At 37.8% G+C, this 13,823-nt stretch overlaps 1 protein-coding gene across 1 annotated transcript; it reads left to right on the forward strand.

Moving 5' to 3' along the window:
- The first annotated feature begins 7,962 nt into the window (after positions 1-7,962).
- Positions 7,963-13,796, forward strand: gla (galactosidase, alpha). The gene is made up of 7 exons (XM_054596932.1): positions 7,963-8,216; positions 10,156-10,330; positions 11,257-11,431; positions 11,696-11,787; positions 12,316-12,477; positions 12,939-13,136; positions 13,336-13,796. The coding sequence occupies exons 1-7, from the start codon at positions 8,056-8,058 to the stop codon at positions 13,660-13,662; spliced, it is 1,290 nt and encodes a 429-aa protein (XP_054452907.1). The 5' UTR covers positions 7,963-8,055; the 3' UTR covers positions 13,663-13,796.
- The last annotated feature ends 27 nt before the right edge of the window (positions 13,797-13,823 follow it).

Below are 13,823 nucleotides of genomic sequence, written 5' to 3' on the forward strand. Positions count from 1 at the left end.
ATCTTCATAACCAGGTGGGAGTAGTCCTTCTTCAATCAACTTTTTAAAAACTCACAGATGTACACACTCTGAAAGAAAACATTTTACTGAGAGTAATAGCAGTCACAACCTCTAATCTCTGTGTCAAATGACTGAAGAGATGTGAATTGGCTTCGGTTTAACCTACCAATTCCTCATTAGCATTTAATATGAAAAGAACGAAGCATTAACAATTTAGCATCTTCCTGCACACAGAACGTTTATTCTAATAGGTTAAAATCTCATTTGAATCCAATTATGCCTCTGCCATTTGAGTCAAGTGTCGTAAAGCTTACCAGTCAAGTGTAACAGGAGTAATGAGCTGAAGCCTCTGTTGTAGCATGTTATTGATTTCACAGGTCTGTAAACAATTAGGTGGGGATGTTTGGAGCATTGGGGACTTTGAGTTGCAAAAGGGATCTCCTGAATGCTGTGATAGTGATGCTGCCTTGTTACAACGATGATACTGTTCAGAAAATCCTGAATCCTGCAGAGCTTGATTGGGTTTTTCTTACAGATTGTTCACAAATTCACAGAGACACTACAGTATACGTTCTTGCTTACATCTGTATTTCTGTCCATTGAGGTCACATATGGTCTTTTTGATGACATAGCAGATGATGTTACTAGTTTAACTAAGGGCCTTTTTAAAAACCTTTTCCTTGGCTCTTTCTTCTGCATGACCAGATGGAATAATATGACCTGATAACCTGCTCCCCTCAGGTTATTGCTTATTTTTTTTATCACCAAACAGAGCAATATAACAATACATTTCATGTGATGACAAAGAAAATAGGATGGTGTGTGTGTGTGTGACATTATTTGTTTTGCCTCTTCAAGCAAAGAGAATTTTTAAAAAACGTGCTCCAGGCTGCAAACTCACCTAGAGAAATCAATTTGCAGGTCTGTTGTAACCTGAGAAGTATTGAACTCCTATACGGAATAATTTATTCAGGTAATAGAGAATCAAACAAAATACAACCTGAATTTTTCAACCTAAAATGAAAAATTAAACAGAACGCACGTCCTAAAAAAGAGACAAAATTGATTCTATGTCCTCAATATAAATGGGAAGTGCTCAGCAACAAAATGGAGCACATTACAACTTGACAGTCTTTAGTTTCAGACAAAGACTTAAGTATATCTATATTCGATGTACAGATTTACGCTTTCAAGCTGCAAACTGCTTGGTACATGGTTGAATTGGCTTATCACAGCTCTAGGGGGAATTTCTGGCATTGCAGTTTATCTCCACGTGAAAAGGTCATTCCTGCATCCATTACACGGCTGCAACATGTGAACCATGAGTGTGAAACCAACCTTTTTACCAGTTCACACTTATCTTTCATGGTTCACATGTTGCATCCGTGTATGTATGTATGTATGTATGTATGTATGTATGGCAAGATGACTTATTGTGTAATGCCCAGTGCTGTTACTGTACTCTCTGTAAAAAGGACAAACAATTATAAATAACCTGCAAATGTTGTTGAGTCTATAAGGGAGAAAAACACCCAAACAAAGGTCACTCTGTCTGGAACTTAAGCAGCAAAACTGGTGAAGTAAAGCATGGTGATTGACAGTGATGGAGGTCTAGAAACTTGCTCTCAACTACTCAGCAGTTCAGTAAACTTTTGACATGATTGCTGTGTTTTTAAGTTTGGTGTAAATACAGTTTCTCTGTGCAATGCAACTACTTATGAACTGTAACTCAACCCAATAAAGAGTTATGGATTTACATTCTATATACTTTTAACAAGACAATTAGTCAGCAAGTGTGCATTCATCAAAATAAGATATATTTTTACACATTGGGATGTGATGTGTCAACTCTATCTATAGCAAGTTATTGAATCAAATTACAGTAGCCCATCTTTAATAAGACAAACAGCTTAATGCTAACATCAGCATGCTAGCAAACTAGCAGTGATGCCAGGTCCACTGTCCTGCCATCCAAATCCATGCAACATACAAAGTCCAAGCTGTTTTTTTTGTATGTAATAAACATATATTAAAGGCAGACAACGTGCTTACTAAATGCAATTTTTGACTGTGCTGTTGATGACTACTCTCCCACAATGCAGTACATATTTTTTAGATGGTGGTGAAACATCCCAAAAATGTAATCTTATGAAAAAATTGTTGATGTCTCATTTGTGAAGTTTAATACGCAGTAGCTTTCCGAAATTGCTTTTTAATTCACACCTGACATCACACGTATTGTATAATTTCCTATCCGTTTAGTATAAACGGTTAAGTACCTCTGCGTTTCAATACCCATACTATCATTTTGTTTAGTATGCTGGAAAAGGACTAAGTATGTACCAATAGAGACAGTAGTATGTCCAGGAAGTCCTACTGCATCCCATCACATTTTGCAGTCTGCAAGCCAGCATGCTTTTCTGGCTGGTCCGACCCATAATCCTCTGCACAGCGCAAGAGGGTCGGAGTTCAAGGTGAATGTTATGATGAAGTAGTATGTCAAATATTATATAATAATAAGAAATTTCACTTTTTAGCACAAATGTCAATATCATAGTGGCACTAGAGGAAATGTTATCACCTAAGACATTAGTTTTATAATCCTCGCACCATGAATGTTCCAAGAGAAAGATACATTTCAGTCACCATCTAACCTATTGCCATTACAATCACAAGACACATGCTGCTAATGTAGCTAAAAAAATCAATGACTGCTCAATCAATACAACAATAAAAACTGAATTACTCAATAATGGTCCAAATGTCTCACTGATCCCCTTTTTTCACATTAACCTGTCTTTTGAATTAGGGGCAGTGATCCAGTGTTTATTGGAACAACAAGTTCCAGTTGGTGTCAGGCAGCAGGATGGAGTGTGAGGCAGATTGTGACAGCTCAATGATTTAATGACCAGTTGAAGAAACGAATGAGCTTACAGATACATTTCGGTTGACAGGTAGGTGCAGGCAGGTACGAGTGGCTCAAAAGCAAAGAAACTTCAAATATATGACAACTGACTGGAGAAGTGGGGGATGTTATACGTGCTGCACGGCTTATGAGGAAATTAGGTGCAGATTGGGTGATGGGCAGGGACGCTGAGGTGAGGAGGGTGAGGTGATTGCAGGGCAGATGGGAGGGCAGGACCTGGAATCAAAGGAAAGTCTGAAGCCCTCTTGTGGACAGGTAAAGAATGACACGGAAAGGGTCTGAGGAAGTGGAAATGTGTCTGAAGATAAGGGACAGAGAGGCAGAATTAGCAGGAATCCACACAACTGAGGAAGACATTGTGACAGTTGGAAAGCTTTAAAGGAGAATATTTTTATGAAACTTTTAGCAGAATTGTATCTGAAGTGTCCTTTATCCGTCTGCTTTGACTCAAATAGACAAAGAAATGAAAAATGTCACGGAACGAGACCAAAGCAGACGCCAAGTAGACTGCCTCAAAATATCCTTGAGTAAATGTCCTGCATACTGAGCTGATGTTTTCATCAGCATTGCATCCATCAGAAATGCTCATCCTCTCTTTGCTTGTTATTGATTTTACAATACACTTTGTTTACCAGCCATAGTACACAATATGCAGTTCTATCTAATTATTGTGAAGAACGTGCATCATCAGGTCTCCTCTAAGGTAGAATTGGCTGCTTTTGTAACTGAGGCCAGAAGGTCAGTCTTTGTGTACTGGTGACAGTAAGGACTACAGACTGCATTACGTATCAACTACACTATTAAGATAGATTTTCTCAAAATACATTAAAGTACAGCATACAGAGGCTCTGTGACTCCCTCTGCTGGGTTTAGCTGCTCCTGAGATCATTAGTCATAACAGTTAGATGTAATCAACAGGATAGTATTATTGAACACCATCTTCACATTGGCAAGAGATTCTAATCATGATTATGCACATCATTTCTAGGACAGAAATAAGAAAAACGTTTGATATCTGGGTATGAGAACAGAGGATATTGAATTTTCTCTTTTCTCTCAGAAAAATCACAATGCTTTTGATTTACTTGGTGCTTCTTTCATTGAACCCTTTAGCTAAAAGGCAGTGAATAAAGTATATGGTGAATAATTTATTATGAAGGTTTATTGATAAAAAAAAAAAATGGCTTGCCTCGAGTACAGTGCTTAACATCTGAAAGAAGCTGCATAGAAGCCAAAAGTGAAGTGATGAAAAATTCTACATTAGAAAGAAAATTAATTCCTAGACTTTTTTATATATCATATGTGTTGTCAAATTATTAAGAGAAAATGAAGAATCACAAATTAACTGCTTAAATATATTTAAACAAATAATACATGTCAGCCCTCTACTTAACTCAAAATGTCGTAATATGATGGAATACAGAACATGCAGCTACTTCAATATACTGCAACACACTGCGGACCCCTTCTGTGATGAGAGATTTAATCTAATTCACAAAGAACTGATAAATCTATCTTTGCACTACACACTTCCCAGCTGTGAGGATCTAGGGAAAGTGGGGAAAGGGAATTAAAATATATATTCAACCTCTAGGGCAAGCGGATTTAACATACAGTATAGAAGATTGAGAGTATTCACATTAAAGCACATTACAGTCATGACTTTCTAATTAGGTTTTGAGGAGTTAGAATGAACCATTGAGAATCTAATTACAGATATCTACAGTTTAGTTTTGAATCACCATACAACTTAATGGTCCATTCGTACTACTCACAATTTAATTAAAGATATCTTAAATAAATAAAAAAAGAGAAATTTAAATCCAAATTCTATATAGGAGCGTCTATGGGTCGAGGGTTTAAGATTCACACTACCGCACTATATAATATATTCAGCTACAGTTTACATATACAAGTTCAAGGTTTCAGGCAGGTAAAGATCAATATATATCAATATATATATATATATATATATATATATATTTCTGACACCTGCCTGAAACCTTGTACTTTACCGTCTGAGATCATGATATCCGAGAATGTAAAATCAATCTTTAACTTGTTACTTTAACGCTACAGAAATGTTAAATGAAAAAAAATCAACTGAACCGAATATCATCTATTAACACAGTACTTTACAGGTCATATTGTAAGCTTATTAGTAAGAGCCGTTTCTCAGTTTCTCAGCTCAACAAGGACCTAATTAAAGTAGCACCATCAGCACATGAGGGCTCATTCCGCTGTCACAGCCACATAAACAACTTAAACAGCTAATTACAAGACAATAAAGGATTTTCCGCTGAGGGTATGTGAGCCATACAGTGTTGTATTTATGGAGGCACAACTATTTGAGGACATCTATCACCTATAGATCAATACAATCAATCAAACTCCCTGGCAAGAATATCCGCTATAACACAGCGTTCCCTTCCATTTCATCCCCATAACCTACACTTCATAACAAAGTTTCTGACATAAGTCAGCCATGACAGTCTCTTCAATTATGTGACGCTGGCGAAGAAGGGAAGGTGATGGATTGGTGTCAAAGCTGTGGGGAGCCATAAGTCAGACATAAAGCTCAAGCTGCCCATCTGTCAACGATTTCAATTAACCACAGTACAGATAGAGGCACGCTGCTCTTTTATGCAGCACTGTTAAAAAAAACAGCCACGACAAGGATCTCTCTATAACGACGGTGGGCACGATCCCATTTTTACAGAAAGAAAACAGTGTATTCACGTGAGCTGGATTGCTCCATCCATCAGCGGGGGGGGGTGGATCAAATTGAAATCTGACATTTAGAGCCCCAACGCCGTTGCTCGCTGGCACTGATATGAACTATAGCAAGTGACAAATTGTTTGTATCAGGCTTGTCCCCTGGTGAAGCCTCTGATAATGTTTAGGGTTGAAATAGGCCCCCTTGACATTTCACTGAAAGGTCAGGTTGTGTGTCCATTTATGCTCCGTGCTTACACACAGCCAGCAGACAAGGATTATTGTCATCATCTGGGTTTGTGCCAACTCGTGAACGCTGCCTCGTTCGTTTTGACTCTTCTCAATATCAGGAAACAATGAGTCATGAACAGCAATGACATGACTGGAGCAAGATCACAGGAGGGTTGAGCTGAGGCCGTCTGCTGATTTAAATAGTGTCACCTCCATAAAGTTAGACTCTCTTGTGTCTCTGTACAAACTTCCCTACAGCTGGTTTGATTAGCAACTGATTATTATGCAGTGGTCTCCTTAAATTACAAAAACATTGCAAGGTATTACAATAAATACAAAAGCATATCACTCTCTCTGCGTGTGTGAGAAGATCGCTGACAATTTCACAAGGAAAAACATTCAGAATTAATTTGCTTCTGTAAGCAGGGTGTCCGTTTACAGCTAAATTAAGAGACCTATCTGGAATTCACTTAGCGTCTGCACCAGACAAATTAGTGTCTTGGATCCGGATCTAATAAACAGCTTGAAAAGGCGTCGATATGTACATAGACCTACATCATTGCCGATAATGTGTGTGGCATTTCTGATTAGCTAAGGCTCCTCTTCAAGGAACAGCGGGGTAAATTGGGCCATTTTCTGCTAAAAAGATAATTCAAATAGATATCCTGGGTATTTGTTGGTTTTTCACTTACATTTGGAGGTTTTGCATAAAAACCTGACTTTATTTTGGACACAAGATGATGGTTAATGCCCTTAATTTATCCTTGAATGCCCTCACAAAAACCGGCCAGGCAGAGCAGACTGCCACAGGGCCCAAAAAACCACAGGTTTACTGTATCGCTGTGGCAACAGTTTGATGCCATTTATCCAATTGTTGATTTCATTTTTTAATAAACTGTATGATTAGGTGTTCCTTTGCAGGTTAAGAAAATGTGCCTTCTACTAGCTAAATAAATCATTTAAAACCCTTTATTTTTCTTTGGTAAAAGTACAAAACCCTTAGTAGCCAAATGTACTTAGGGTATAAACAGCAAAACACTAATATATACTAATTATGTATTTTGTATGTAAAATTTGATTGAAGTAATAATATCTGTCAAATAAGTCACTCAAATTAACAAAAGGTCTTTCAAATAAATGTAGTGTAATAAAAAAGTATAAAGTAGAAGAATACAGTAGTATGGTAGTAGCAAGTACAACTACCTTCAGTAAATTAACTTTCTAACAGTCAACCATTGGTTTTAAGACCCTGATTATTTCATCTTACATGGCTTCGTATTCAAACGTTTATGTGTTTTAATAAAATAACCACAAGGCAAACCTTGGGCCATGTCATAGACCAGTAACAGGAATAAGGTAGACATTACAGAGAGCTGGAGGGCCAGCAGGTCAAGGGCCCCAGCAGGTCAAAGGAATAATTCTCTCTGAAAGTTAGATGAGGAGACCGATCCCACTTTCATGTTTCAGCATGTTTGAGTTGAACTACTCTTTTAAAACCGTAAACTGATTTCAGTTCATAGTGTTCTTTTTATATTAATGAACTTCCAACAGAGAAAACTTGGGGCTATGACATAGGTATAGACTGCTTTAAACAGTTACACCTATATGCAGTGTATAATTATAGTAATAGTCTGTATATATAATATTTCAGTTACTGTGAATTCTTTAGTTTTTTACTGTTTTTTTATTTTATTTCTCATTTGCTTATTTATAATACTTATTTTGATCTTGTTTTTTGTTTTACTATGTCTCTTGTTTGCACTATCCTCTATCCTGCTGTAATCCTGCAAATCTTATCTTATCTTATCTTATTTAAGTTAAATGCAACATTTAAGCAACAATAAGTGTTTTTTAACTTCACCATAAATGAATACAACAGAATATGTGTGGATTATGTTGTAATATTATGTTGTTGTTTTATGTTTCGATCACAAAGTCACGAGACATGATCATGTCATGTCGGCCGACATGTTTTCACCTGACTCCTCTGCAGACCTTTAGCGCTTCCTGGTTTGTCGTGATTGGACGCTATTGGACAGTAACAGGCGCATTGTGATTCTATTGGTCCAGAATGACGTCAGTCATTGAGGGGGCGGGCTCACGGCGTTTAAAACGAGGAACTGGATCCAAATGAAACACAGTCGCTTTTTGTTATTTGTTGTGCAAAAAAACAAAAAGTCAAAATGTGCAGAGTCGCGTGTCTCGTCGCGCTCATCGTTTTAATGAGCCCCTCTGCTCACGCGTTGGACAATGGTCTCGCACTGAAACCCACAATGGGCTGGCTGCACTGGGAGAGGTTCCTGTGCAATATCGACTGTGACAGGGACCCAAACAACTGCATCAGGTAAGAGACAGCTGAGCAACTCCTTTATTAAATGTCAAAGATGACACGATAGGAAATCACTTCAAAGGATTTCAACCTAAATGAAAGCTCTTCAATGTAGGCCCTCCTTGTGCAGGAAGTGACCATATAAGGGGGGGTTTCACAATAAACTACATTAAAAAAAATATAAGATAAGATAAGATAATCCTTTATTAGTCCCGCAGTGGGGAAATTTGCAGGCTTACAACAGCGTAGAGTAAAGTGCACACAAGAGACATAGTAGAAGAAGACAAGATAAAAAATGAAAAATAAAAAATAAAATAAAACAAGTATTATAAATAAGCAATAAAAAAAAACAGTAGAAAAACAACAATAACTGAAATATTATATTTACAGACAGAGAAAAAAAACACAACTATTTTAACTATTTTAACTTTTCTAACTATTATTGCACAGTGTAATGGGGTATGGGGTAAATAAAAACTAAAAAGGAATAACACACATTGGTTTCACAACAGATACATCATAAACGTGTAACTAAGCATGGCTCACCTCAGAATTAGAACTACAAACTCATAACATAGTCATTACTGTCAATGCAATCATTATTTTATAATTATGACAGCTTGTAATTATCTTGTGATCTTTATTTAATGATTGAGAAACTGTCTCAGAAGGAAATAGAATGATGAGCAGAAACACGTGATTGTAAAAGGAGTGGACATTTCATAAGTGAGGACTGTAATGACACCGGCCAATTTAATTTATCTTTATTTGTTCTTTGGTTTGAGGCACTGGGAGATTATAATTATTTCATGTGACATTTCACATGACATAATTATCTCCCAGTAATAAACTTTATCGGCCAAGCACTTTGTGAACAAGGAGCATAAAAGTCTGCACACATGTCAGGCGTGTCAAAGGTAATGTGGTCAATTACGGGGATGAACCCGATTTATTGGAAGAAAAGTTAGAAAGAAGAATTAGTAATAAGACAAAAGAGAAAAACAGACAAATAGAAATTACATAGAGCTGCAACAAACCATTATTTCTAACATGAACGTCCTCAAGTTCTTGTTTTGTATGATTTGCTGACAAAACCCAAATATATTCAATTTACCATAATGTAAGACGAGCCAATGCAGCGTATCATCTGATTTCAGAAGCCGGAAACTGCAAATATTGGGCCTTTTTGCTTGGAGAATTACGGCAATTAACCAATTATCAAAATAGGTGCAGATTAATTTTGTGTCAATGAATTTAACTCTCAGAATTATGTAGACTGCATTATTATATTCTTATGAATAAAGATGCCTCATTCATTGGGAATAGATGTTAAGTCATTATTAAGGATGCAACTGATGTTTGTTTTCATTATTTATTCTTCTGCTAATTATTTTTCTGAGTCTATTAAATGTCAAAAAGCAGAAAAAAAAAAGCCCATCACGTTTCCAGAGCTCCAGATAGATTATCAGTTCAAAAGATATTCAGTTTACTTTCATATATGTCAAAGAAAAGCAGAAAATCCTCAAATTTGAGAAACATGAACCAGCAAATGTTGCATTTAATTTTCTTACACTAAACAAATGAATTAAGCGGCTATTGATTACCACTCTGATCATAATTACAAGTTAGTAAAGCTAATTTTGTTTGATGAATGCGGAGCACTTTAGGAGTAATGCAAGATCCTGTTTTATTTTTAAGAATGCTCATTAGTGACAAAGAATTCACTTCCTGTTCACAGCAAACACTATTTTTCTCCTAGAAAGAGCTGTTCAACAAACCCTTGAGAGCAGCATGTTGGCTGGATGTTATTGCGTTATATCGGTCGACATAAACAACATCAAAACTGGCTTCATGAGAATAGCACATATTTGTGTCTGCCATACTTCTCCTGCGCATGACATCTAAACACTGGCATCCGAACTGATACTATCGTCTCCTCCTGTTGCCCTGGCAGTGAGCGTCTGTACATGCAGATGGCAGATGTGATGGTGAAGGAGGGCTGGAAAGAGGCTGGCTACGAGTACGTCTGCATCGATGACTGCTGGCCCTCCCACCAGCGCGATGCCCAGGGCCGCCTGCAGGCAGACCCAAAGAGATTCCCGGGGGGCATCAAGAAACTGGCCGACTATGTGAGTAGTAGTAGATTTAAAAGAGGCACGGAGACTCTGGGTGTGAATACACTATTAATGCCATAATTCCTCCATAGGCATCAAAGAGAGAGGGGTTCAGATGGACTTAAGGGAAGCGAGGAATATTTTTCAATTCTCTTCACCTGCTGGAAGGTTACAAAATGAGAGTATGCACTCAGATATGACTGTCTGTATTCTAGTTTCCATTCTATGGGCTGCATTATCAATAGTATACACAGTTATATAATGGTAAACTATGTCATATTTAACACATATTCCCTTCGATGTGATTCCACAGCGTGCAACGTTAACACATCTGTGGTGCAATGCATCTATGTTTGACAAATTAAAAAGTTTTTCAAACCTCTGGTTAAATAACCCTCGAAGTAAAAGTGATTACGCAGTCAGATTACATATTCATTATACATCCGAGCCAACCTGCGGTTATTTACATAATGAAGGGGGAAAGGACCAGATGTGGAACCCAGGTCTCAGATTTTATACCGGTAGAAATGTAGTACCTGGAGAGCCGGGGGGAGATACGTCGGCACATATTGTGTCGAGTAGGAGTACGATGTCGTTCAGACTCTTTGCTACAGTCACCACTCTCTTGAGCAGGAGGCCACTGTGACAGGCTGATTTTACATAGGCAGCTGAAAAGTGATGTTCACCAGGAAATAGATAAATGTGGGCCCAGTAAGGCAGAGCTGTGGCCTGTAACAAAGTTTTTAGCTGTGCAACATCACCACCTACTGGTAAATATTTATTTCCTTGTCTGCACACTGTTAGGCTCCAAATAAATAGGCAACGTTTTGATCTGTAATATCTTCTGAAATGCTTTTAAAGAGGCCTCCTTTTGTTTTCTTCAGTTTAGTATGCACTTGTAAACTAAATCAATGGATTAAAATGTATTTCTCCGTCTTAAGGTCCATTCTAAGGGACTGAAACTGGGCATCTATGCAGATGTAGGTAAAAACACCTGTGCTGGATACCCTGGCAGCCTTGGTTACTATGAGACGGACGCGAAGACTTTTGCTGACTGGGATGTGGATCTGCTCAAATTTGATGGCTGCTATATGGACTGGACCCTCGTTGGAGAAGGTGAGTTTATAATTCTGCAGTATGATTAATTATTTGAACATGGCGACGAAACGAACAAAGTCCCTGATTACTGCCGTGTACTTCACCTAAAGCCAATGCTACTTAAAAGGGCTCATTGATACGTATGTAAATACACATTAAATTAAATCTTTATCAATTTTCTGGGTCCATTTTTTGGTTCTCTGATTCAGAACCTCTACAGACTCATTAGACAAACTTGTTTGGGGGGTTTAATCTAACACGTTATGATTTATTTTCGTTAAGGATACGTGAACATGTCAAATGCTCTGAACAAAACCGGGAAAAGTATCCTCTACTCCTGTGAGTGGCCTTTGTATGAGTGGCCTTTCCAAAAGGTAATAGAGAAGTTGTTTTGTCTTGTTTTGATATATTTTTTAGAGCGTAAATGCTAATTGTTCCGTTGCTCCAGCTTCCCTAATGCAATAGTTCAATGGTTACCTTTCTAATTATATATGAAATAGCATTAATTTGGCTTTGACCATAGTGACTTATAATAAGTCTGTGTGGTCAACCATGTTGGATCAAGATAGAATCCAAAATTGGGGGTGTATCCCTTTAAAACAAAAAAGCACGTTTAGTGGTACAGTCCAAGTTTTTCAGATATGGAAAATCATATCAGTAATTTTTTGCCATTTCCTAGCCTAAACAATTACTCATTAAATAAAAACATTTTTTTGATTACTTCAAAAACAAAAAATAACTTTAAATCTTGACATGAATAGATGATTATCAGTTTGATATTCCAACTTTTCAAAAATAAAACAGTGCAAAAAAATATAAAAAATACTAATTACGATTGTCTGCTGCTTGATGACACCATACATCACGTGTTATGACTTAAAAGAGCATTTCTGTGCCTGCAGCCGAACTACACAGCCATTCGTGAGACGTGTAACCACTGGCGCAACTTCGGTGACGTGTACGACTCGTGGAGCTCTATCAAGTCCATCTTGGACTGGACTGCTTCTCATCAAGACATCATTGTCCCCTCGGCAGGACCAGGAGGCTGGAACGACCCCGATATGGTACTCTGCTCTACACCAGCGCTCATGAACTGGTTGACCTCAAACTAAGCATACAACCAGTGCACTTCCAGCTGTATAAGCATTTTAAAGTGGAGTAGTTGTAGGAATTACTTCACATTTTTATCTCATTTGTTTTCTTGCAGTGAGATAGATGAGAAACTTGAGTACAACAGTTTAAGTCACTTAGCTTAGCACTATTCCATAAAATAAGTATGTATGGTAAGTTGATGCTCCTGTATTTACATATTTTTCATTTATGTAGCCTATAGATGGTCATGATATAGGACGAGTAATGAAACAGTTGAAACTGAAGGCTTATTTACTCCAATAAAAGGGTTCAACTGCTTTTAAAATAGCAATGTATAAAAAGATACAACACAAAAAGGATCAGATTTCTTGATAGGTTGTTGTGCTACATGTCACTATGCCTAAATTGCAATGTTTTTGTTTTTCATATTTAGCTGGTGATTGGTAACTTTGGCCTCAGTCATGCCCAGCAGGAGTCTCAGATGGCATTATGGGCCATCATGGCGGCCCCTCTGCTGATGTCTAATGATCTGAGGGACATCTGTCCTCGCTCCAAGGAGTTGCTGCAGAACAGACTCATCATAGCCATCAGCCAGGACCCAATGGGCCAACAAGGATATCGCAGTGTCAAGGTGGGTGAGGTGACACAAAGCATGATCACCTCCTGGAACCAGCATTTATAGTACATTTAGATAGTCTCTAGATCAAAATGCTAAATGCTCTTAAACTTTAGACGTTTAAGCAATGATCTTTATGAAATCAATAAGTGTGGTTTATGATGAAAGTAGTAATGGCAATTCAAAGTGTGGAATCATGTAACTTCTTCTACAGGTGGACAATTTTGAGGTGTGGGAGAGGCCTCTGTCCAAGAAGAGACTGGCTATCGCTGTGCTGAACATGTTTGAGATCGGTGGTCCAAGAGGGTTTTTCATCAGAGCCGTTCCCGGCTGGAAGATCTGTGAGCCCCAGTGTAACGTCACACAGATCCTGCCTCAGTACAAGGAACTGGGTGTTCAGATGCCACACACCAAATTGGATGTGTTTGTCAACCCTTCAGGCACAGCTCTACTGACTGTCACTCCCATCAGCGGGGACTTTACAGGGCTTCATAAGCTGCACTGGGAGGAGTCTGTGAAACGCAAGCACACCATTTTGTAGTCCTTAACCTTCCTACACTGTTGATTTTGAATTTAAAACCTATCATTTTGTAAAAAATAAGTTCTTAATTTATAATAAAGGGAGAATGTTTTATAGTTTACTTGAATCAGCCAATACTATGGTTACTGGAAAATATTATTGAACACAGAGTGGGAATTGTC

This window comes from Anoplopoma fimbria, chromosome 4 (assembly GCF_027596085.1).
Source record: "Anoplopoma fimbria isolate UVic2021 breed Golden Eagle Sablefish chromosome 4, Afim_UVic_2022, whole genome shotgun sequence".
In the NCBI taxonomy this organism is placed as follows: domain Eukaryota; kingdom Metazoa; phylum Chordata; class Actinopteri; order Perciformes; family Anoplopomatidae; genus Anoplopoma; species Anoplopoma fimbria.

Coding starts and splice junctions, on each gene's coding strand:
- gla (XM_054596932.1), top strand. CDS start 8,056: ATGTGCAGAGTCGCGTGTCTCGTCGCGCTCATCGTTTTAATGAGCCCC. Junction 8,217..10,155: donor GACCCAAACAACTGCATCAG/GTAAGAGACAGC, acceptor TTGCCCTGGCAG/TGAGCGTCTGTACATGCAGA. Junction 12,478..12,938: donor GCTGGAACGACCCCGATATG/GTACTCTGCTCT, acceptor TTTCATATTTAG/CTGGTGATTGGTAACTTTGG.